The sequence below is a fragment of the Lagenorhynchus albirostris genome, chromosome X (genome assembly GCF_949774975.1).
Source record: "Lagenorhynchus albirostris chromosome X, mLagAlb1.1, whole genome shotgun sequence".
In the NCBI taxonomy this organism is placed as follows: domain Eukaryota; kingdom Metazoa; phylum Chordata; class Mammalia; order Artiodactyla; family Delphinidae; genus Lagenorhynchus; species Lagenorhynchus albirostris.
In genome coordinates, this window is record NC_083116.1 from 38,165,562 (window position 1) to 38,188,019 (window position 22,458).

General features: G+C 42.6%; 1 protein-coding gene across 8 annotated transcripts in view; it reads right to left on the minus strand.

Annotated features, from left to right (window-relative positions):
• Positions 1 to 18,251, minus strand: part of MID2 (midline 2) — a 104,739-nt gene extending 86,488 nt beyond the window's left edge. The window contains exons 1-3 of one of the 8 annotated variants that reach the window (XM_060137905.1): positions 17,432 to 17,537; positions 5,895 to 6,055; positions 4,904 to 5,619 (exon numbers count right to left, since the gene is read on the minus strand). In XM_060137905.1, coding sequence (XP_059993888.1) covers positions 4,904 to 5,563 — 660 coding nt within the window. In that variant the 5' untranslated portion in view covers positions 5,564 to 5,619; positions 5,895 to 6,055; positions 17,432 to 17,537. Of the gene's footprint in view, positions 1 to 4,903; positions 5,620 to 5,894; positions 7,857 to 14,675; positions 14,693 to 17,431; positions 17,555 to 18,046 lie in introns of those variants that run through there. The other 7 variants (XM_060137903.1, XM_060137904.1, XM_060137907.1 and 4 more) reach the window with 7 other exon arrangements.
• Positions 18,252 to 22,458: the final 4,207 nt, after the last annotated feature.

The following is a 22,458-nucleotide window of genomic DNA, read 5'->3' on the forward strand; positions in this document are numbered from 1 at the left end:
AGATGACAGGCTGGCTTCTGGTTATTCTGACCTTTCATCTATAATGTAATGATCTGTTTATTCTTTACTGAACAAATAAATATTAGAGACCACTAATCCTAATCAGGGATTAGTAAAAAAAAAAAAAAGTGTAGTTATAAACGCCAACGACGAGTCTCCAGAACAAAAAAGTACAAACAAACACTGTATGAGTCACTGGCCAGAAAGTCAAAGCCCTTTCCCTACTCCTGTAGGACTCCCGTGCTCCTCTCAGGGCCAGGGGAGTATACTCAAGGCCATCTCCCCTATAGCTTCTGACAGCTGGCTTTCTCCTTTCTCCTTGGGGAAGAATCAAGCAGATTAAGGGGATAATCCTAAATGCTTTCCTAAATTAAAATTAACTCAAAGAAGTGAGGATATGTGACACTAAAAGTCAGACTTCCTCTCTGCTTAATGTGGAGAACTAATATCCTTTTATACTTGGCACCAAACCAAAGTGACTCCTACCCCACTCCATCCCCCTCTCACACAAGCAGCACCTCCCTCTCCCCCCTCAAAGCCCAAGATGTTCCAGACAACATAACAAACCACACGGTTGGGAATGATTCATTTGTTTCCACTCTCCGTCCAAAAATGAGCAAAGAAGTTTCCACTTAATTTATAATCTGAATTTTCTGCACATTTCCTAAAAACTTAAAGGGGAACGATTCAAAACTTGGCCTCTCTTTCTCCAAAAATTACTGATTAGTTACAGAGTAAAGGATCTTTTGGTAAAATACTTTTGTGTTCCATCTATCCCTGGAGACAAGGACTATAGCTGCACGATGCCAAATATCTAATCAATCTTCCAATGTTTTCATGTTTTCGGATGTTTTCAGAAAGCTGGTGCTCTGTAGATACAGGCTTATTCTATCCAGTCTTTTGTTATCTCAACAGTACATATGGATACAGATTTTTCTGTTTGGAATATTTCTCAAGGCCAATGCCTTATTATAGTTCCAACACCTGCAAATATTTGGCAAGAGATTGTTCTACCTCTCCATGTCCCCCACTCTTCCTGCACCCCGCCCCCAACTCTTGCCATTAAAAAACTCTAAGTTTATACTATGTCTTTTCCTTGACTCTGTTAACCGTTTATCTGTGACCCATGAAATGTGCAGTTGCTGGAGCATAAAAGTAAGTTTCAAATCACATTTCATAGGGAAAATTTAGGTCCAAAACAAAGTGACAGCAGGCTGCAATAGAAAGGTACTTAATTTAACTCAGCTCTAGAAGCTGAGTTCCAGTTCCAGTTCTGGGACTTTGACCAAATTGCTTAACCTCTCAAAGCCTCCATTTATACCACTTTAAGGCGTAGGGCTTCAACTAGACCAAGTCCAAGGCCTACCATCTTAGGAGTCTAAGAATTGCAGCCACTAGATGACATGATACTATACATAGAGAATCCTAAAGACTCTACCAGAAAACTACTACAGCTAATCAATGAATTTGGTAAAGTAGCAGGATACAAAATTAATGCACAGAAATCTCTGGCATTCCTATACACTAATGGTGAAAAATCTGAAAGAGAAATTAAGGAAACACTCCCATTTTACGATTGCAACAAAAAGAATAAAATACCTAGGAATAAACCTACCTAAGGAGGTAAAAGACCTGTACTCAGAAAACTATAAGACACTGATGTAAGAAATCAAAGATGACACAAACAGATGGAGAGATATGCCATGTTCTTGGATTGGAAGAATCAACATTGTGAAAATGACTATACTACCCAAAGCAATCTACAGATTCAATGCAATCCCTATCAAACTACCAATGGCATTTTCCACAGAACTAGAACAAAAAATTTCACAATTTGTATGGATACACAAAAGACCCTGAATAGCCAAAGCGATCTTGAGAAAGAAAAATGGAGCTGGAGGAATCAGGCTCCTGGATTTCAGACTATACTACAAAGCTACAGTAATGAAGACAGTATGGTACTGGCACAAAAACAGAAATATAGATCAATGGAACAGGATGGAAAGCCCAGAGATAAACCCACACACCTAGGGACAACTAATCTATGACAAAGGAGGCAAGGATATACAATGGAGAAAAGACAGGCTCTTCAATAAGTGGTGCTGGGAAAACTGGACAGGTACATTTAAAAGTATGAGATTAGAACACTCCCTAACACCATACACAAAAATAAACTCCAAATGGATTAAAGACCTAAATGTAAGGCCGGACACTATAAAACTCTTAGAGGAAAACATAGGAAGAGAACTCCATGACATAAATCACAGCAAGGTCCTTTTTGACCCACCTCCTAGAGAAATGGAAATAAAAACAAAAATAAACAAATGGGACCTAATGAAACTTCAAAGCTTTGGCACAGCAAAGGAAACCATAAACAAGACCAAAAGACAACCCTCAGAATGGGAGAAAATATTTGCAGATGAAGCAACTGACAAAGGATTAATCTCCAAAATTTATAAGCAGCTCATGCAGCTCAATATAAAAAAAAACAAACCACCCAATCCAAAAATGGGCAGAGACCTAAATAGACATTTCTCCAAAGAAGATATACAGATTGCCAACAAACACATGAAAGAATGCTCAACATCACTAATCATTAGGGAAATGCAAATCAAAGCTACAATGAGGTATCACCTCACACCAGTCAGAATGGCCATCATCAAAAAATCTACAAACAAATGCTGGAGAGGTTGTGGAGAAAAGGGAACGCTCTTGCACTGTTGGTAGGAATGTAAATTGATACAGCAACTATGGAGAACAGTATGGAGGTTCCTTAAAATCTAAAAATAGAACTATCATATGACCCAGCAATCCCACTACTGGGCATATACTGTGAGAAAACCATAATTCAAAAAGAGTCATGTACCACAATGTTCACTGCAGCTCTATTTACAATAGCCAGGACATGGAAGCAACCTAAGTGTCCATTGACAGATGAATGCATAAAGAAGATGTGGCACATATATACAGTGGAATATTACTCAGCCATAAAAAGAGACGAAACTGAGTTGTTTGTAGTGAGATGGATGGACCTAGAGTCTGTCATACAGAGTGAAGTAAGTCAGAAAGAGAAAAACAAATACTGTATGCTAACACATATATATGGAATCTAAAAAAAAAATGGTTATGAAGAACCTAGGGGCAGGACAGGAATCAAGATGCAGATGTAGAGAACGGACTTGAGGACACGGGGAGGGGGAAGGGTAAGCTGGGATGAAGTGAGAGAGTGGCATGGACATATATACACTACCAAATGTAAAATAGAGAGCTAGTGGGAAGCAGCTGCATAGCACAGGGAGACCAGCTCGGTGCTTTGTGACCACCTAGAGGGGTGGGATAGGGAGGGTGGGAGGGAGACGCAAGAGGGATGAGATATGGGGATATATGTATATGTATAGCTGATTCACTTCGTTAAAAAGCAGAAACTAACACACCATTGTAAAGCAATTATACTCCAATAAAGATGTTAAAGAAATAAATAAATAAAAATTAAAAATGACAAAAAAAAGAATTGCAGCCACTGAGATTGTTGCTCTCTGCAGTCTTGATATGAATGAGAATATCACCCTTAGTGAAATCAACAAACATTAAACTTTGTACAAATTTATAAATATTAAATGTAAATAAAAAATCAAAAACAGCACAAACCATTGTCAATGTCACTCTCAATATTGTTTTCAATAAATTACAGAAGGGAAAATGTATCCTATTCTGAGTATTACTACCCTCACCAACATCATAATTTTTACATATGTTACAATGACTTTTCCATAGCATGGCAAGAGGAAGATCTCCACTCTTTTATTGCCTTCCTTCCATCCCATCTGGGTCTTCCTTCCAGCTTGGCTTATATATCTAGGCCTGATTTTGGAGTGGTAATCTTATTATTCAGTTAAACATTTTATTTTTCTGGAATTTCTGTTAAGTAGCTTCTTAAGAGAAATCAAGCCACATAGCAGACAGGCAATGGGACTAAAACAATTTTGCTGGATCTGACATTTGTTAACATCAACGTGAGGTAGCAGTGCTTTAAACAAAATAGGCACTTAAACTTGCATATAAATACTATGCTGGCACAACAACTTCAGAAAACTCTGGCCACCGAACAGGAACTTCCCAGGCAGAGACTGCAAACAAGCACTTCAAAACGAACAGTGGCACAAAATATGATACTGCATTAAATATTTATTGCCTTCAGTTTAAATTTTTAGTTCAGGTATTTGATTATCCCTCCTAACTTCGTGGTACACTGAAGTCCCTTTTTTGGCTGGCTGTTTTGTTTTGCTCTGTTTTTTAAGGCAGGTTTAGAATTAGCCCCCTCTTAAGGGCTTAGTGGCAATTTGTAGTGGCCAGTACCAAAACTTTGCTTATTTAGTGTACTGAGTGTGCAAACACATACACTACTGTCCTCCACAAAAACCTCTCACCTACATAGATACACTCAGACACCTCCACCCACACATACCGGAGACACACCCAACCTTCCCATAGCTATACGCATATATATGCAAATCAGCACATATGCTAATTGTAATACACCTACACGGGTACTCACATACTTAAAGGAAGAGGTAGAAAGATCATGGCAAAGATATATAGGGTACAATATATCACTGTCAGAGGAGAGAGGCTGCTGTTTCTCTGGCCGTACTATTAGTATGAGCCATAGGCTAATTCCCCCAGAACTGGCCAGAGGTGAACGAACGCAAACAGGTTTGTGCAACAGATGAAACAGGTTCCAGTGAGAGCCTGCAGGCGAGGAGGCTATTTGTCACGAGAAGAATTTGGAGTTAATTCACTTGTCATATAGAAAAAGTGACCTGGTTTATTAGGGAACTTGCTAACTGTATAACTGTGTATAAAGAGACAAAGTCGTGTAAGGGGTGTCTCCCAGATCCCTTACCTTGAGCTTCTCAAACCGATCATTCAGGGACGCGACCTGATGGTCTCGGTGACGCCCCACCAGTTTGCATAAGGCACAGATCAATTGGTCATCAGATACACAATACATGTTCACTTTCTCATTCTCATGGTCCAGGCAGGTGATCCCTCGAAGATGTGTGTCTGGCACTGGTTCCACCAGGCGGTGGCTGGTGAAAGGTTTCTTATTGGGGTGCGTGGCCCGCAGGCAACGGTCACAGTAGGAGACCTCGCAGGTGATGCATGTTTTCACTGCATCCCTTGGCGGGTCCTGCTCACAAAACTGGCAAGCAATTCGCTCACTAGACATGGCGCTGCTGGGCCTGTAAGTCCTCTCCCGGCGGCTCTCACTTGGGGAATTGGGTCCACTGACGGAAGCCTTCTGGAAGCGGTCAATAATGTTCTGCAGAGTCACATTCCTCTTGAGGCCGTCCAGGCCCCGGTGGTTCAGTGAGATAACATACCTGCACGTAGGACACTGGAAAGCAGTAATGGGTTCAACGGATTCACCAGAGCTGCAGCTCGAGACCAAGATGCGATGGGCACAGCTGAAGCAGAGGCTGTGAGCACAAGGGAGCAGAAGGGGGTCTTCAAACAACTCTAGGCAGATTGGACAGGTCAATTCAGACTCCAGTGTTTCCATCTTTAGTGAAAATAATCCTGCTGAGGCATTAAGAACCGCAGAGGCTGGGCTTTCACCTGCAAGGAACATGAAGCAAGAGTCATTAAGCATTTCCAAAGGAAACGTGGATGTAGCATAATTACACACTAACCAATGGAGGTTTTACAGGCTGGATTCCCCAGGGATGCTGGAGCAATAAGAAAGTGAGCTGGGAATTAATCAAAAAGCCATTCTCCCCCTTTAAACCTTGTTTTTGACAAATGCCTGGGTTTATTTTCCTGCACTAATAAACAGAAACTAGAGGCCATCTCTGAATCCCGGTTTACTGACTCACATTCCTGTTCCAACTCACCACACTGGTGCGGATCAGTCTCTCACACACCCTCTCCACTGACATCTCTTGTCCTGGACTATGATGCACCTGAGGCCCTGCCAAATTCTCAGTCTCCATTCTCCAATATTGTTCTCTATTTTACTTCCAGTTAAAATACAGAGGCTGCTCCTATTTCACATCTAGTGGAAGGAAAACAAGGCCATATTTGAAACTAACTCTCTAGTTCTTGAAATGATCCCATTCTCAGAGCCTGCATAAAAAGAGAAGAGAGAGCTTTAGAAAAATGTAGTTCTCAGCACAGGATAATAAGTTCTTCAGATGTGTGAACTTGAATTACTTCCTGTTACCACACATGGAAATTTCTGTTCCATCCTATTTCTAGTAAACTGAGTTACTAGAGACAAATAGGAAAAATATTAAAATATGAAAAGTATAAAATATATTTTGTTGGTTTAAAGTGTTAATCTTATTTATAGGAAAGAGAAAGGCATCTTTTGCTTTTGAATAACTTTTGTTCATCATCTCACTATCACCCGAGACTCTCATCAGGGCTTGAAAGTTTGATTCCGCCACTGGTATTTGTTCAGGTTTTGTCATCTGTCAGAGACATCTGCATAGCCCTCTCACAGGAAACTTAAATACTGAGTACAATTATACATTGTGCATAAGTACAATAGATGTATCCCTAAAAGCTGTTTCTAAATCAAACCTTTTAAGTGCACTGAACTAACTAGCTATTTAATGGAAATCTATAGGAAATTGGACTGTAAAAGTGAAGAATCTTTTTGTAAAACGGTCACTCTCAGTTGGTTTGATAAGTTTAGATGTTTGTATAACCACTTTTTTTTAAAGTGAGGTGTGTGGTGTTCTTATTTTACAAGAGCTTGGAAATTGTTGGCTAGTATTTTGTAGCTTATAACATCTATCAGCATTCACCTATAGAGATGAAAAAGTAAAACAATTAAAATGTACATATATCATAGAATCTTAGAATTGGAAGAGACTTTAGAGATGATAGATTCCAACTTCCACTCAAGGCAGGAATATTGCCTTTGGTAGTTCCATTGGTCAAATTCAACATGTCCATAAATGAACTTGCTATTCTTCCCTGCCCCCCAAAACAAAACACCTGCTCCTCTTCCAATTTTCCCTATCTGTTGAATGTCACCATCCAAGGCTAGAAACCTAGGAGTTCTCTCACTGAACATGTTTATCACTTCAACCACTTGGTGGCTTCCAGAACATTCTGTTTTATTTCATTTACACATCTGTGTCTCCAGCTAACCCTCCTTGCTCCTTGAGGGCATCAACTATTTCATATTTTTATTCATAGTACAGTGCCTCACACTCACAGAGTATTTAAAAATTGTTAAATGAAGGATCCCTTCAAGTAGAGGAAGTTAAAGAAGGGGCCTAGCATTTATTGAGTACCTCCTGTATTCTGACTGCCATGTTAAGAACTTTACACACAATATTTCATTAAATTCTATCAGGAAGGCTGTACGGAAGGTACTAATACTATACGCATATTATGGTTGGGAAACTGGGGCTCAGTGTTATTAAGTAAATGAACCAGGAACACACACACCCAGAGCACTGGGGCAGTCTAATGCCAAGGCCTGTGCTCTTTCCCACACACCTTTATTTCAATCATCTCACCTCCTTCACTTGACAAATATCTTGACTATTTTACAAGAGGGCTTATAGACACCATGTTTCCACTTCTATTTGTGTCTCTCTGTGTCCCTCTGAGTTTCTCTGAATCTGCCTCTCACTCCTAGTCCCTTTCAGAATCATACCTCTTTCTTCTAGGCCCATCTCCACCTTACTCTGCATTTCTATTACTGCCTCTTCCAGACCTGCAGGTCTGCATTCCTCAGTGTCTGTGTTGGAAGCTACCTGGGAGGATCGAGTAAGGCCTCCTGCCAAAATTATAGTTGGTCAAGATGCATTGCTGATAGACCTGCCTCTGTGTTGTAACCTTTACAAAAACAATTAGAGTACCACAACTCTTCTAAATCTTAGGATCACGCCATATTAATTCTTCTGTACAGAGGAAAAGCTCTGCGAATTTTCCTGCAGTCCTAAAAGTTGTTCCTGACTACGTGAGACACTTGAACCTCACTATGAAACTAAGCTTAGGAAAGCATGCTATGGGCCAGGATTGCCTTGGATAAGGTCAAAATAGGATTTTTAACCAGGAATTCCTGAAACTTCTAGAAATGTTTAAAGGATGCTGTATGTATATCATATATACACTTTCACGGGGAGAGGGTTGTCCATAGCATTCAAAATGTTCTCAAAAGAGTCCTTGGCAGAAAAAAAGCCAAACATCAGTGCTTTAAAATAACTACCTTAACTGATTTCGGCTGTATAGAGAATAATATAAGATGGTTACACTCTGTTCCTTATGGTAAGTAACTTTTTCTATTATACTGTTTCTATTCTGTTTTATTTTACAATTTCGGGGAACTGAGTATTTTTGCAACTTCTCCAAACATCTGTTCATCTCATCTCTCATTTATGAGGCCACCTTGTTCTGGTCACTCCTAATATTTCAGCATCCTTTCAACCTATCTCCCATTTTCCCTACCTCCCTGACTACCTAAGCACATTTCCCCTTTAAATTTATTGTGCTTTTGCCATGTGCCAGGCACAACAACCCTCTAAAAGGCAGGTACTATTTTACAACAACAAAAAAGGTAATGTGTCCAGGGTCACACTTGTTTGCAAGTAGCAAAGTTAAGATTCAAAACCAGATAAAACTGAGAGTCCAAAAATAAACTCATATATTTATGGTCAACTGACTTTTGATAAGGGTTCCAAAACCATTCAACAGGGAAATAATAATCTTTTTGACAAGTGGTTCTGGGATAACCGGATGCCCACATGCAAAAGGATGAAGTTACAGCCCTACCTCACACTATACATAAAAATTTACTCAAAATGGATCCACAATCTAAATGTAAGCACAGAAACTATGAAACTCTTAGAAGGAAACGTAAGTGTAAATCTTCATGAACTTAGGTTAAGCAAGGGTTTCTTAGATGACACCAAATGCACAAGTAACTGAAGAAAAAAAATAAATTGGACTTCATCAAAATTTAAAACTTCTGTACTATAAATGACACCATCAAAAAAGTGAAAAGACAACTCACAGAATAGGAAAAATATTTGCAGATCATACATGTGATACAGGTCAAGTATCTAGAAATACACAGAACTCTTACAGCTCAACAATAAAAAGGCAAAAAAATATTTTAAATGGCAAAGGATCTGAATAGACATTTCTCCAAAGAAGATATGCAAATGATCAGTAAGCATATGAAAATGTACTCAACATCATTGGCCATTAGGGAAATACAAATCAAAACCACATTGAGATACCACTTTACACTCACTAGGATACCTATAATATTACTTCACACACACTAGGATGGCCATAATTTAAAAACATAGCAAATGTCAGCCAGGATATAGAGAAATTGGGACCCTCATACATTGCTGGTGGGAATGTAAAATGATGCAGCTGCTTTGGGAAATAGTTTGGCAGTTCCTCAAAATGTTAAATGTAGAGTTACCATATGATCCAGAAGAACTGAAGATATGCTCACTCAAAAACTTGTACACAAATGTTCATAGCAGCATTATTCACAATAACCAAATGGTGGAAACAATCCAAATGTCCCTCAACTTATGAACAGATAAACAAATGTGGTATGTCCATACAACAGAATATAATTTAGCAAGAAAAAGGAATGAGGTACTGATACATGCTACGACATGGATAATCTTTGAAAACATTATGCTAAGTAAAAGAAGCTAGTCACAAAAGGTCACAGATTATATGATTCCCTTTATAGGAAATGCCCAGAATAGGCAAACCCATAAGAACAGAAAGTAGATTAGTGTTTGTCAAGGGCCTGGGTCGGGGGGCATGGGGGTAGGGGGAATGGAGAGTGGCTGCTAATGGTATGGGTTTTCTCTTGACGATGATGAAAATGTCTAGGATTTAGCAGTGATGATTGCACAGCTTTGTGAATATACTAAAAACCACTGAATTGTACACTTTAAAATGGTGAATATTATGGTATATGGATTTTACCTTAATTTTTAAAACAGATTCCAACCCACAATCCAGAGTGTGAACAAACACCTAACCACTATTCCATACTGTCAACTGTGTAATTATGTACTATTTCTAAACTCTACTGAATTGCTTACTCCTTTCAATTGCTCTTCTAGGTTAGTGATTCCCTATCTAGGTTTTGCAATACCTGGGATATCTCTAATGATCAATGGGTGTCAGAAAATTATCAGCTCCCAATTTTTTATTCATTTAAAAATGATAAGACTCCTAAAAAATATTTGACTCCTAGATCACAAAATACCTTTAGGAAGTACAGGAGGAAGTGGTATGACAAAAAATAAAATAATGGCAGTGCTGCAACTTCAAAAAGCTTGTGAATCATTAATCTATGCAGAATTAGAGAATATACTAAGGATAAAGACAGGATGTAAACCTGGTAGAGTGTCACTGAATGACAGGTAATCATGAAGCTTTTGCCAGAAAACACAATGGTTTGTCATAAAAATGCACTGATGAAATGCCTAGGCGGGCAGACCAAATGCCATGTTAAGAAACAAATGCCCACATCCACATCCACTGATTTGTTCCCTTCCATATCATTTAGTTACTGCTGTGTAGTCAAATAAGGATGCTTATGTATTTGCCCTTGTTCTAGTATAAAATTGTTTCTGTATGGCTTATCGTCACCCTGCACCCCCCTTCAGGCTGAGACTCCTGAAAAAAAAGTTGATGAGAATAAACTTTAAGAAGGTATCATAAGACTGTGTGAGTAGATAGAAATACAAAGGAGGAGTTTTCAATGCAGACGATTAAAATAAAAATAATACATTCTGCACTTACAAAATGAAAGATTGATTTCAGCATTGCCCTTCAAATCCAAAATTCGGTTAACTCTGATCAGAGAGAGAAGTCATGATCTGCACTTGGCAGAATGCTATTATTTCAAGTGTTATTTGAACATAATTAAATGCCTACTTATTTCAACAGCTTATATTCCATCTAGTGTTCATCTTCCAGATCCACGGAACACGGGTCTGGGCTCTCATTACCTCCCTGAGGAGCCACAGTCTCCCTTTCTTCACAGAAAGACCATGAGTGTAAAACCCAACCTGACCCCTGGGCTGTACAATGAGGATTCAGCTGGCTTGTAGAATTTACATTCTTCAGGATATTAACAGTAATGTCCCATGAGCTCTTCCTAAAAACACCAGAAACTGCCTCTCTGCCTTGGAGGATGAACAAATGAGTCCTGGCTTAGTCTGATGTTCCCTTAACTGTAAAATGTCATTCAAGTTGGACTAGAATCACCAGACAATCTCTTTAACATGTGTTCCAGCTCTGACATCCTATTATTACAGAGCTCTTGCTATCTGTTACCACATAGGAAAGACACCTTGGATTATTGAAAACCAGCTCCTCAAGACACAAGTCTTATTTATTAGTGTGACTAGAAAGGCTGACAGGGCTTCCCCGGTGGCGCAGTGGTTGAGAGTCCGCCTGCCGATGCAGGGGACACGGGTTTGTGCCCTGGTCCGGGAAGATCCCACGTGCCGCGGAGCGGCTGGGCCCCTGAGCCATGGCCGCTGAGCCTGTGCGTCTGGAGCCTGTGCTCCGCAACGGGAGAGGCCACAACAGTGAGAGGCGCGCATACCAAAAAATAAAAAGAAAAGAAAAGAAAGGCTGACAAGAATGGGCATCATCATGAAAGGAACTGGAAATAAACAAAATGCATTACTTACCCTTGGCTAAGCCAAGGTGCCCAAGGACAGTGGCTGGTTTTGCCTGTTGTACTTCAAAGAAGATATAATGGGTGTTCCAGGGGACAACTAAAGGTGAGGAGAGTCCCGTGGGAGTACAAACTAATGACAACACCTTTTGGAAGAAAAGGAAGACAACCAAATCCTAGAATACTATTAGTAGGAAAAGACCTCTTTCATTTCAGAAATGATCATTTGGGAACATAAAAGGCAACCAATGCATAGAATTCTCACCCTAAAAGGATAGACTGAAAATGGAAACCCAGAAAAAAGAGGCTAGGTGGTCAGTAAGCATAATTAATAATAACAGTCACCTTACATTTGTGTACCAGTTTTACACTTTTCAAATGGTTCCAAAGCCACTATCTCATTTGATCCTCACAGCAGAGCCTGGTTGTCGTCCTAGCTCTAAACTGAATTAGCTGAGTGATCCCAGGTAAGACATTTAAACTGTTTGGGCCACAGCCTCCTCATCTGTCAAATGAAAAATACCTGCCCTACCCATCTCACAGGCTCTTGTGAGGATCAGATGAGAATAAAATAAAATTATTAACTTGCTTTAAAAATACAGATATTCTCAACACACATTCACAGATGACAGATACAGAGCAAGTTATTAAGGAAATAGCACATGTTTGGAAATTCACCCCAAATGCATGGTTGACATAATAGAGGACAATTACACTCCCCCACAAGTTTTCTGGAGGGCCATGAGTCTTCTTGTGGTATTTATTATGCTCATATGTCTCCCCTGTTAGACTGGAGTCCCCTGCAAAGGGAAGAACTGTCTCTCTTCTTTTTTCTTAAGCTTTTATCACACACAGGGTGAGCTCAGGACTGGAGGTTGATTACAGACTGACAGCACCAGAGCCAGTTCCTGTCTAATAGGTTATTAAAGCCTACTTAATATTTTACAGTACATGGATTTAATGATTTTTTTAATGACTTGAGACCTATACTTTTTTTTAAAGATGGTTTTGATGTGAACCATTTTTAAAGTCTTTATTGAATTTGTTGCAATGTTGCTTCTGTTCCATGTCTTGGCTTTTTGGCCCCAAGGCATGTGGGATCCCAGCTCCCCCACCAGGGATCCAACCCATACCCCCTGCATTGGAAGGCGAAGTCTCAACCAGGGAAGTTCCTTAATGATCTTTTTTTAAAATAATTAGCTCCTAAATCCAGCCATTGGCTATTTTATACAATATAGTCATCATAAACATTAAAAGGAATATCACAATAGCAGAACTAAAAGTCCTAGATCTGCTACAAACACAATAGATTAATCTAAGTAACCAAGAAACAGATTTACCAAGGTAACACATGATAATTGTCACAAATCATTAAGTATAATTCATAACACCTTTATCTTAATGCCAATTACACTAGCAGTTTCCAGATTGGAGAACAAACTTAATTTACCTACTGCTACCAGCACAGCTTTCCATCTATTCTAGGACTGCTTTTCCCAATCTGTTACCCAATAAAATATTTGTAATTTTTTTAATGTTCAGTGCCCCCCCATATGGGCAGTCATCTCTACTTCTACAGAATAAAATTGGCAATATATGTATGTAGGGCATGCTGTTGAGTGTTAGGCTGAGAGGACCCCAAGTTCAGGTCAGAGACAAGGGACAGAGAACAGAAGCCTATTTGAAATCAAGCTTCTACTCCCCTGGGAACCACATGGATCTTAGCAACACTGAACAAAGGGCTATAGACAAAGCGATGGAGGATTCTGGACCGTAAACCATTTTTCTATCTCTGGGCTGTATACATTCAGACATGTCACTGTCCTGCATTAGCACTGTCTACCATGCCCATACATTATACCCCTAACTGGGAAAACTATAAATACCGGGATTTTCTGTTTCAGGAGGATTTTAGGTTATATAATGAATTTGTTATCAGATCTTCTGGTCTCTGTAAGAGGAAGATTCAGAGACTGGGGATGCTGTTCATCAACTAGAGGAGTCTGATCTGCAGGAAAGAGTCCGAGACAAAGCCCAAGGTCAGGCAGTCAGAGCTCTGCAGGGAGAAAAGAACCCAAGTAGAACAAGTCTTCCTAAGGATACTTTGCTAACCCACTTAGGCAGAACCAACACCCTTATTATGTATTCAGTTGAACCCAACACAGAGAAGGGAGTAGTGGATGTTGGCACATTACTCAAAATCCCTCCACCACCCATACTTTAACCATCTAGTAGTCTTAGCAGCTTACAGGATTTCTAAGGGCAATGCAGGAGCTGGGAGATTGTCAAAAAGAATATGTCTGGCTGTGATCATGGAGAAGGGGAAGATGGAAAAAGAGAAACTGTAGAAAGAGCCACAAACCTCCAGTGCCCACAGAAGACTCTTAGCAGAGTTTTAATTCATGAAAATGGAGACAGAAACATATATTGATCCTTGGAAGAGAGGGGAAATAAAAAGAGGGCTAGCAGCCCGTACAGAGGGGATCATTGGAGTTGGAACTTCTTGTCTCAACACCACTCATCTGGTCTTCTCACATGTTAGCATGATCCAACACACTGGTTGAGAAACACTTTTCTAGTCTATTTTTCACACTGCTCAGTGATGAACACAATGTTTGTTGAGAGACCTGAAATACAGACATTAGCACAACACCACCTTGGTACCCAAATTTCATTCATCAAAAAGTGAACAACTGTGAACTCTCCTGAACTGTCATATATCCGGTATCAACATGTTACATGTCATATCTTGGTGATGCAATGCTCTAAGTCAAGGCACTCAGCCTAAGTAAGGAGGTGCTTCACAAACACAGTACCACACGTTCCCCTTTTGCACAGAAGAGAAGACCACAAACTTAAGGCTAACTGGAAATGGAACACCCCCTGGCCTCCACTAGCAGCAGAGGACCATGGCCTAACAGCTAGGGACTTACCAAGACCCATAGAGACTGAATGACACACACACACAAGGCCAAGCAGGTACCTCTGAGAACAGCCATTTGAGACACATTCTGTGCCTCCGCCCTGTCTTCACCTCCTTTTTAGGGCTGTCTGTCCCTGTTGGGAAAGAGAGAACCTGAGTACTAAGGGACAGAGTCAAGGGAGGGCATTCTCTCCTCTTCACCAAGTAGCAAAGACATACTCCTTCTGCAGTTTCCTTCTCAACTGTCATGGTGTCAGCAGATTTCATGGGAGGAGGGAGGAGGGAATGGACAGGCTCACTACCCACAGCAATTTTGGGACGCTATTATGAGACTCCACTGGCACTGCTTTAGGATATACAAGTTTGAGCAAGTTGCCCTGCACTTAGAGGAGGGATTAACTAAACCAATTTCACCTAAATCAGTTTGCACTGTTCAGATGATATGTTCATGAAGCAAGCAAGTCATTCTGATTTGCGGCAGTACTTCCCCGAGGGGTGGCCTTGCAAGGTACAACATGCTAGATGAGGAGTCTAGTAGTCACGAAAGTGAATGGGAGGGAAACAATTGCTCCTTCATGTCCCTGTAGCCTCTACCCCTGCCCTGCACAGCCCCTCCCTGGCCTAATCCCGGAGCTGCAAGTAAGGAGGTAGGCCTTAAACAAGCAGGAGGCCAAGATCCAAGGCCAAGGCTGCGGCCTTAGACCAGTCAACAGAGGATTCTGCACGCTGTAGGTGCTTTCAATAAATATTGTTGACTCACCACTGCTAGATGCTAATCATGCTCAGGTAGCCATGACTAAAATTATTTATGCCACTTTTCAGTAGAAATTAACTACCTGACCCCATATGGGCTAAAAATTAGTGAGGTTATGTTTTCAAATGAGTCTGACTCAGATTGTCAGGTTGGAGTACATTAGATATGATTCAAGCCTTAGTGTAAAATAATCGCCAATTACTCTGTATGCCTACTTTTATGTATGTTTTCATTCAGTTGCATGTGCACGAGAGTTAAAAAAAAAAGAAACAGACTTAGGACCAAAGTAGAGTGATATATTTGGCTGCCAAGGGGATTAATAATGGCAAGTGAGGGTTCCCAGTAAACTAGGTTTGTTACTTACACCCAATCTATTACCCCAATAAAAGGTAAATGAAGAACTTTCTTCGAAAAGTATAGTGCTGAGAGTTTATAGAACCCTTTCATCTTCAAAGGGCCATGCCAAGACTCACAATAGCCAGTACACAATATGATGCCTTTCATACAAGTGAAAGGTCACAGGAATGTCCTAAGGCCACAAAGCCAATGCAACATCAGATTTGGGAATGAACTCTCTGATCTTCTTGGCTCCTAGACTTGTATTTCAAGCACATAAATCAAGTTGTGAGGAACAATCAGGAGAAATCTAATTTACATTATATATCTGCATTAAGTTAATTGATTGGGCAGGAATATAGAAAAATAGCAAAGACTCTTCCCCCCCGCCCCCAGGGCAGTGATCAGTGGAGAGAAGTGAAAAGGGGCATGTGAGGGTTAGGGGTAACCAGCCCGGGTAGAGTACGGAGGGAGTCTCCCTATTCAGCAGTTCCCTTCTTTTGGAACATTGCCAGAGAACTGATTAGAGTACTGGGAGGGAACAGAATGGGGTTAAAGGCAGACCTCTTGGCCCAATTTGAGAATCTGAAGAATCAACTCACACACAGTAGTACTTGTCTATTTACATAGCCTCTAATATATTCCTTTATAAGGGCTCCTCTTCACAAACAACCATCACCATCCACCCTCCCCACACTCAGAAACCCTCAAAAAGGCAAAGTGGTTCACAAGCCAGAGGCTGCATGGTTGGGAGGCTGGGAGTGCACAGATTGATGGGGAGGAGTCCAGGGGACGGGTGGTTGGTGGGAGATTCGGGTGGGCAGGTAGATGTGTGACGACCACGTAGGAAGAAGGCGAGTGAGCGTGAAGGCGGGTAGGGGAGTGTGGAAGAGAGAAAGTGAAGAACCTAAGGACCCCAGGATCCCAATTTCCTGCTCCGAGAAGAAACACCTCCAAGAAATGCGCTGCATACGAAATGCTAAGTAACCTAATCCTTGTCACCGAAAATGTTTCTGTAAATCTACTCCGCCGTTATTTACTTAATTCTTACGAGCCAGGAATGGAAAAACCCCACCTCTCCCGGGTTCAGTCGCAGCCTGTCCTGGGCACCTATAAGTTTTCCCTCTCCCCCACTGAGCTGCTTTCACAGCTAGGCCAGAAATAAGGAACCACCCAGACGGTGACTCGAGGATCGCTCCCCCGGCAGCAAAGGGATTAAGTTTCGCCGGGCCTTCCTGCGGGCAGGCTGTCCGCAGCAACCGGCTGCCGCAGCAGCCACCGCCGGGCGGCCGAGGGGCGCCGCCCGGGCCGAGGAGGCTGCCGGCCGCGGGAGCGTGGGAAGGCGGCGGTGCCCTTTCCCAGACTAGCACCCAGGCTCCAGGAGAGCCGCTCGAGGGGCCGCACCCGGCCCCACCGAGCTGCGCGGGAGGCCGTGGACCCGCCCCCGCCCCGCATCGCGGAGTGCAAACTCCGTCCCAGGAGGGCAGCGACGGGTGCCCGGGCCCCAGCGGCGCAACGGGAAGCCAGGGCCGGGCTGGGGCGCCCTCCGTCGCCGCCGCCACCTCGAGCCTCGCGGGCCCCGTCATCACGCCCCGCCGAGCCCCGGAGCAGCCTTCTGCCCGCGCCGGGCCCCGGCCGCACCTGAGACGCGGCCCGAGCCGGGGCCGAGCCCTGCGCCTGCGGTGGCGCTCGGCCCCCAGGGCCGCGGCGAGGGGGCGCGTTTTACCCAGAGCATTCCCGGCTGCCGGCCATGTCCTCGGCGCGCCCGAGGGCGCCGGGTGCTCGCCTGCCTCCTGCGCGAACTGGCTCGGGCTCCGGCGCGAGCTCCCCGGCCGCCGCCGCCGCCGTTGCCGTCGCCGCTCTAGGCCGCCGCCCGCCTTCGCCGCCGCCGCCGCGCAGCAGCCGGGATCCGCCCGCCCGCGCGCCCCGCCGGGGACAGCACGGCGGCCGCCAAGCTACCGCGGCTGGGTCTCCCGAGCCAAACTTAAGAGTTTTCGCTCCTCAGTCCAGGGGCAGCACCATGACACCGCGGCAGCACCACACTGTCATTTCCGCCGCCGCAGAAGGAGGGGAAAAAAAGGCAATCCTGACGAAAAGGGGGATGGGGTGGGGGCGAACCGGGCTGGGACTGCCGCCCCGAGGGAGCTCTGGGAAGGGCCCGGCAGCACGGTGCTCGGCCACCTTCCCCGGCTCACCTTCCGCCGCTCCCGGCGCTCCCAGCTCCCCCTGCCCCTCCTCTGGAGGCGCGTTTACATGTTTTCTCCCCTGGCAGGAGTGACCGGAGAAACCTGAGCGAGCAAAGGCAGCGGGTGGGTGGGGTTCGGGCTACTACTGTACCTACCAGCTGATTCCAGCAGCCTTTTCTCCAGCGCCCTGTCATCTTGAAGGAAGACACACGGAGAGGGGCCCGAACGGGTGTGTGTGAGAGTGTGTGTGTATGTGTGTGTGTGTGTGTAAGTAAGAGAGAGAGCGCGAGAGCAGAATGTGTGTGAAATGCAGAAGGAAGGCTCTGGCCAAACTCTTCTCCCAGCCGCCAAGCCCCTGGTCCCACAAACCCCCAGATTAGAACAACGAAAAGGCGGTTGCAACCGGCAGTGAGAAAAGAGTGCCTAGGTCCACCGCACAGGTCCTCGGGCGAAGCTGCTCTATGCAAAGTTAACTACAGAGTAAAACAAAAATAGTGGAGGAGACAGAAAAGGGCAGACAATTGAAGGAAACCCAACCCCTCTTTCTTTTTACAAAGGGAGAATGGCTGTGTTTTATTGGCCTTGGGCAGAAGTTGTGGGGATGGATTAAAGCCACCAAAATTTAAAAACAAAACGAAAAAAATGGGAGAGAGAATACGGCTTCATTTACACATTGAAATCCTTGATGGACAAGAGGGTCGTTAATAAGAGGACAATGGGACAGATGCCAGCCATACAGGTATTCAATGTCCCTAATAAGCTAATTGGTCCATCTGGAACCCAGAAGCGCTCATTGGTCTGGAGTCAGCCCTTGGGCTGACCTGTCATTGTCTCAGAGACCACTGCCCCACTCACGAGGAGGGTGGGAGAGGGAAGGAGGAGGCCCCAGAGGAGATTCTGGAAGGGGAGAAAAAGGGGAGATGAAAGGGAAAGAAGTGAGAAAATGGGAGGAAACAACCCCCTCTCACACAGGCCTCCCATTACCTTCCATGGGAATGATTCCAGAAAAATTAAGGTAATTCTGGGTGTATCCCATCAGAGAACCAATAGTAATTAGCCAACACCCCTGTAAAACAATGTGCTAGGACTTCCCTGGTGGTGCAGTGGTTAAGAATCTGCCTGACAGTGCAGGAGACAAGGGGTTCGAGCCCTGGTCCGGGAAGATCTCACATGCCGCGGAGCAACTAAGTCTGTGCGCCACAACTACTGAGCCTGCGCTCTAGAGCCCGCGAGCCTGTGCTCGGCAACAAGAGAAGCCACGGCAATGAGAAGCCTGCGTACCACAACGAAGACCCAAGGCAGCCAAAAATAAATAAATAAATTTATTTAAAAACAAAACAAAACAATGTGCTAGAGAGTACTGAGGTGGAAAGGAAGGCAAAAATCACAACCAAGCCATCCTGATGAAAGTCTGGCCCTAAGAGAAGTAAAAGAGTCACACCAAAAGCACAGGCGAAATAGACAAGTGGGACTACATCGAACTTAAAAATTTCTGTGCAACAGGAGAATCAACAGTGAAAAGTCAAGAAAGGAGAGAAAATATTTGCAAACCATGTATCTGATAAGGGGTTAATATGTAAAGAACCCCTACAACCCAATAACAAAATAAATAACACGATTAAAAAATGGGCAAAGGGGCTTCCCTGGTGGTGCAGTGGTTGAGAGTCCGCCTGCCGATGCAGGGGCCACGAGTTCGTGCCCCGGTCCCGGAAGATCCCACATGCCGCGGAGCGGCTGGGCCCGTGAGCCATGGCCACTGAGCCTGCGCGTCTGGAGCCTGTGCTCCGCAAAGGGAGAGGCCACAACAGTGAGAGGCCCGCATACCGCTATAAATAAATAAATAAACAAACAAATAAATAACTAAATAAATAAAATTTTAAAATGGGCAAAGGACTTGAATAGACATTTCTCCAAAGAAGATATACAAATGGCTAACAAGCATATGAAAAGATGCTCAACATCACTATTCATCAGGGAAATGCAAACTAAAACCACAATAAGATATCATCTCACACCTGTTAGTCTGACCAGTATTAAAAAACAAAAAACCAAAAAACAAAATAGTAAGTGTTGGTGAGGATGTGGAGAAATTGGAACACTGTACACAGTTGGTGGGAATGTAAAATGGTGCAACTGCTATGGAAAACAGTAAGGAGGTTCCTCAAAAAATTAAAAATAGAACTACTATATGATACAGCGATCCCACTTCTGGAAATATATATGAAAGAATTGAAAGCAGACTCTCAAAGAGATATTTGCACCCCCATGTTCATTGCAGCATTATTCACAACAACAAGAATTAAAAGCAACCTAAATATCCATGGAGAGATGAATGGATAAAGAAAATGTGGCATATACATTCAGCATATATGCACTGAATATGGCATATACATTCTGCCTTAGAAAAGAGGGAAATCCTATCATATGCTATGACATGGATGAACCTTGAGGATAAATATGCTAAGTGAAATAAGCCAGTCACAGAAGGACGAATATTGTATGATGCCACTTATAGGACGTACCAAAAGTAGTCAAACTCATAGAAACAGAAAGCAGAATGGTGCACGCTAGGGGCTGGAGGGAAGGGGAGGGAAGGAGTTGTTTTGTGGATGTAGAGTTTCAGTCATGCAGGACTGGGTTGAGGGGCTCTGGGGAATCTGTTGCACGACAATGTGCATGTGGGTGACAATATGGTATTGTACACTTAGAAATTGTTAGGAGGGTGAATTTTATGTTATATGCTTTTTGCCACAATAAAAAATTAATTTAAAAAAATTGAGTCAGAAATAAAATGATCCTAGCATAACAGAAGTGTATGTATAAGAATTATATATATATGTATTATATATATTTATATATCGCAGATATTAAGTGAAAAGAGCAAGCTGTGTATGATTTGCTACTACTATGTAAAAAAGGGGGGAAGGTATATGTCTGTCCTTCTGTGCTTGTATGCGCACAGACTCTTCAGTAAAGATACCTAAGAAACTGATTACCTGGTTCCCTGGGAGTCAAGCATAGGAGAAGAAGTATTTAACATTGTATTTGCCCTTTTGTATTGTTTGAATTTTTTTATAATGTTTGTGTATTACCTTTTCAAAAACAATTTTGCAAGAAAGAGGAGCATAGAGACAGAAAATAGAATAGAGGTTACCAGGGATTGAGGGGAGGGGAGAATGAGGGCATACTCTTTAATGGTTACAGAGTTTTTATTTTGGATGATGGAAAAAGTTCTGGAATTGAATAGTGGTGATGGTTAAACAACATTGTGAATGTACTTAATACCACTGAATTGTACATTCAAAATTGGTTAAAATGGTAAATTTTACGTTATGTACATTTTACCACAATAAAACAAATTTTAAAAAGAACAAGGAGGTATACAGAACAGGTAGAGCTTGTTGTATTTGTGTAAGAAAATAGATGTATGTATATGCCAGTAAATGCATAGAAAGTAACCTGGAAGCACAGTGTAAAATAGTGTGAGCCTAGAATTGTGGTGGATGTTGAGGGGATCGTTCAGGTTTTATTTTCAAGGTGGTTTTTAAAAAATATATTTATTTATTTATTTGGCTGTGCTGGGTCTTAGTTGCTGCACGTGGGATCTTTAGTTGCAGCATGCGAACTCTTAGTTGCCGCCTATGGGATCTGGTTCCCTGACCAGGAATCGAACCCAGGCCCCCTGCATTGGGAGCACGGAGTCTTAGCCACGGGACCACCAGGGAAGTCCCCAGGTTTGATTCTATGTATGTTATAACTGTTTGAATATTCTACAATGAGAATTTCTTTTGTAGTTAAATTTTTTTTAAGATATGTCTCCAAAAATCCCAAAGTTGAGTCAGAAGTCAATTGACGCCTGAGAATTCTTTAACCTCACTTGATATGATCCCTACAGAGAGCTGGAGAATTTTCTAAAATGTGAAGAAATGACCACTTTCATCATAGACACACCGGAAACAAGCTAGCTGGCTCTTGGCAGAACTGTCACTTAAAGGAGACTTGCTTTTAATGGCTTTTATTGTCCTTTAGAAACCACCCTTTCCTTTACTTTTTAGCAGTCTCCCCTCCGCCTGAGCTTCCAGTGCTTTCAAGCTATTCCCTGGCTTACCAGAGCTCTATACAGAGTGCCCCAAACCCATCTTCCCTCCCCGAGCAGCAGCCCATATTCTGGACCTTTCCTTTTCCTTCCTCAAAACTTAACACTGCTTCTGGGTTCCTTTCACAAAGGACCTTACTGATTAAGGATTTCAATCAACTAATTTGAACTAAATGTTAATAACTTCATTTGTCTCTGTAGATAATGTTTTAATTTTAACAGAGGGCTTCAATGTATTAACTCAAAGCAATGACGAATAGCGTGGGTGGATGGGGATGGGGTAGGGAGATTTTGCTAATCACATCACATAAGCAGCTGCTTTGAAAATATCCCCACTTTCAGTAGTTTTATGCAAATTATCGCTGTAAATGTATTAAAGTAAATGTTTTGTATTTGGCAGGAGATGCAAAATCAGCTGGGAGTATGGGGTGAAATTATTTGTTTATAATTATTTAATGGTTACCTTTGTAT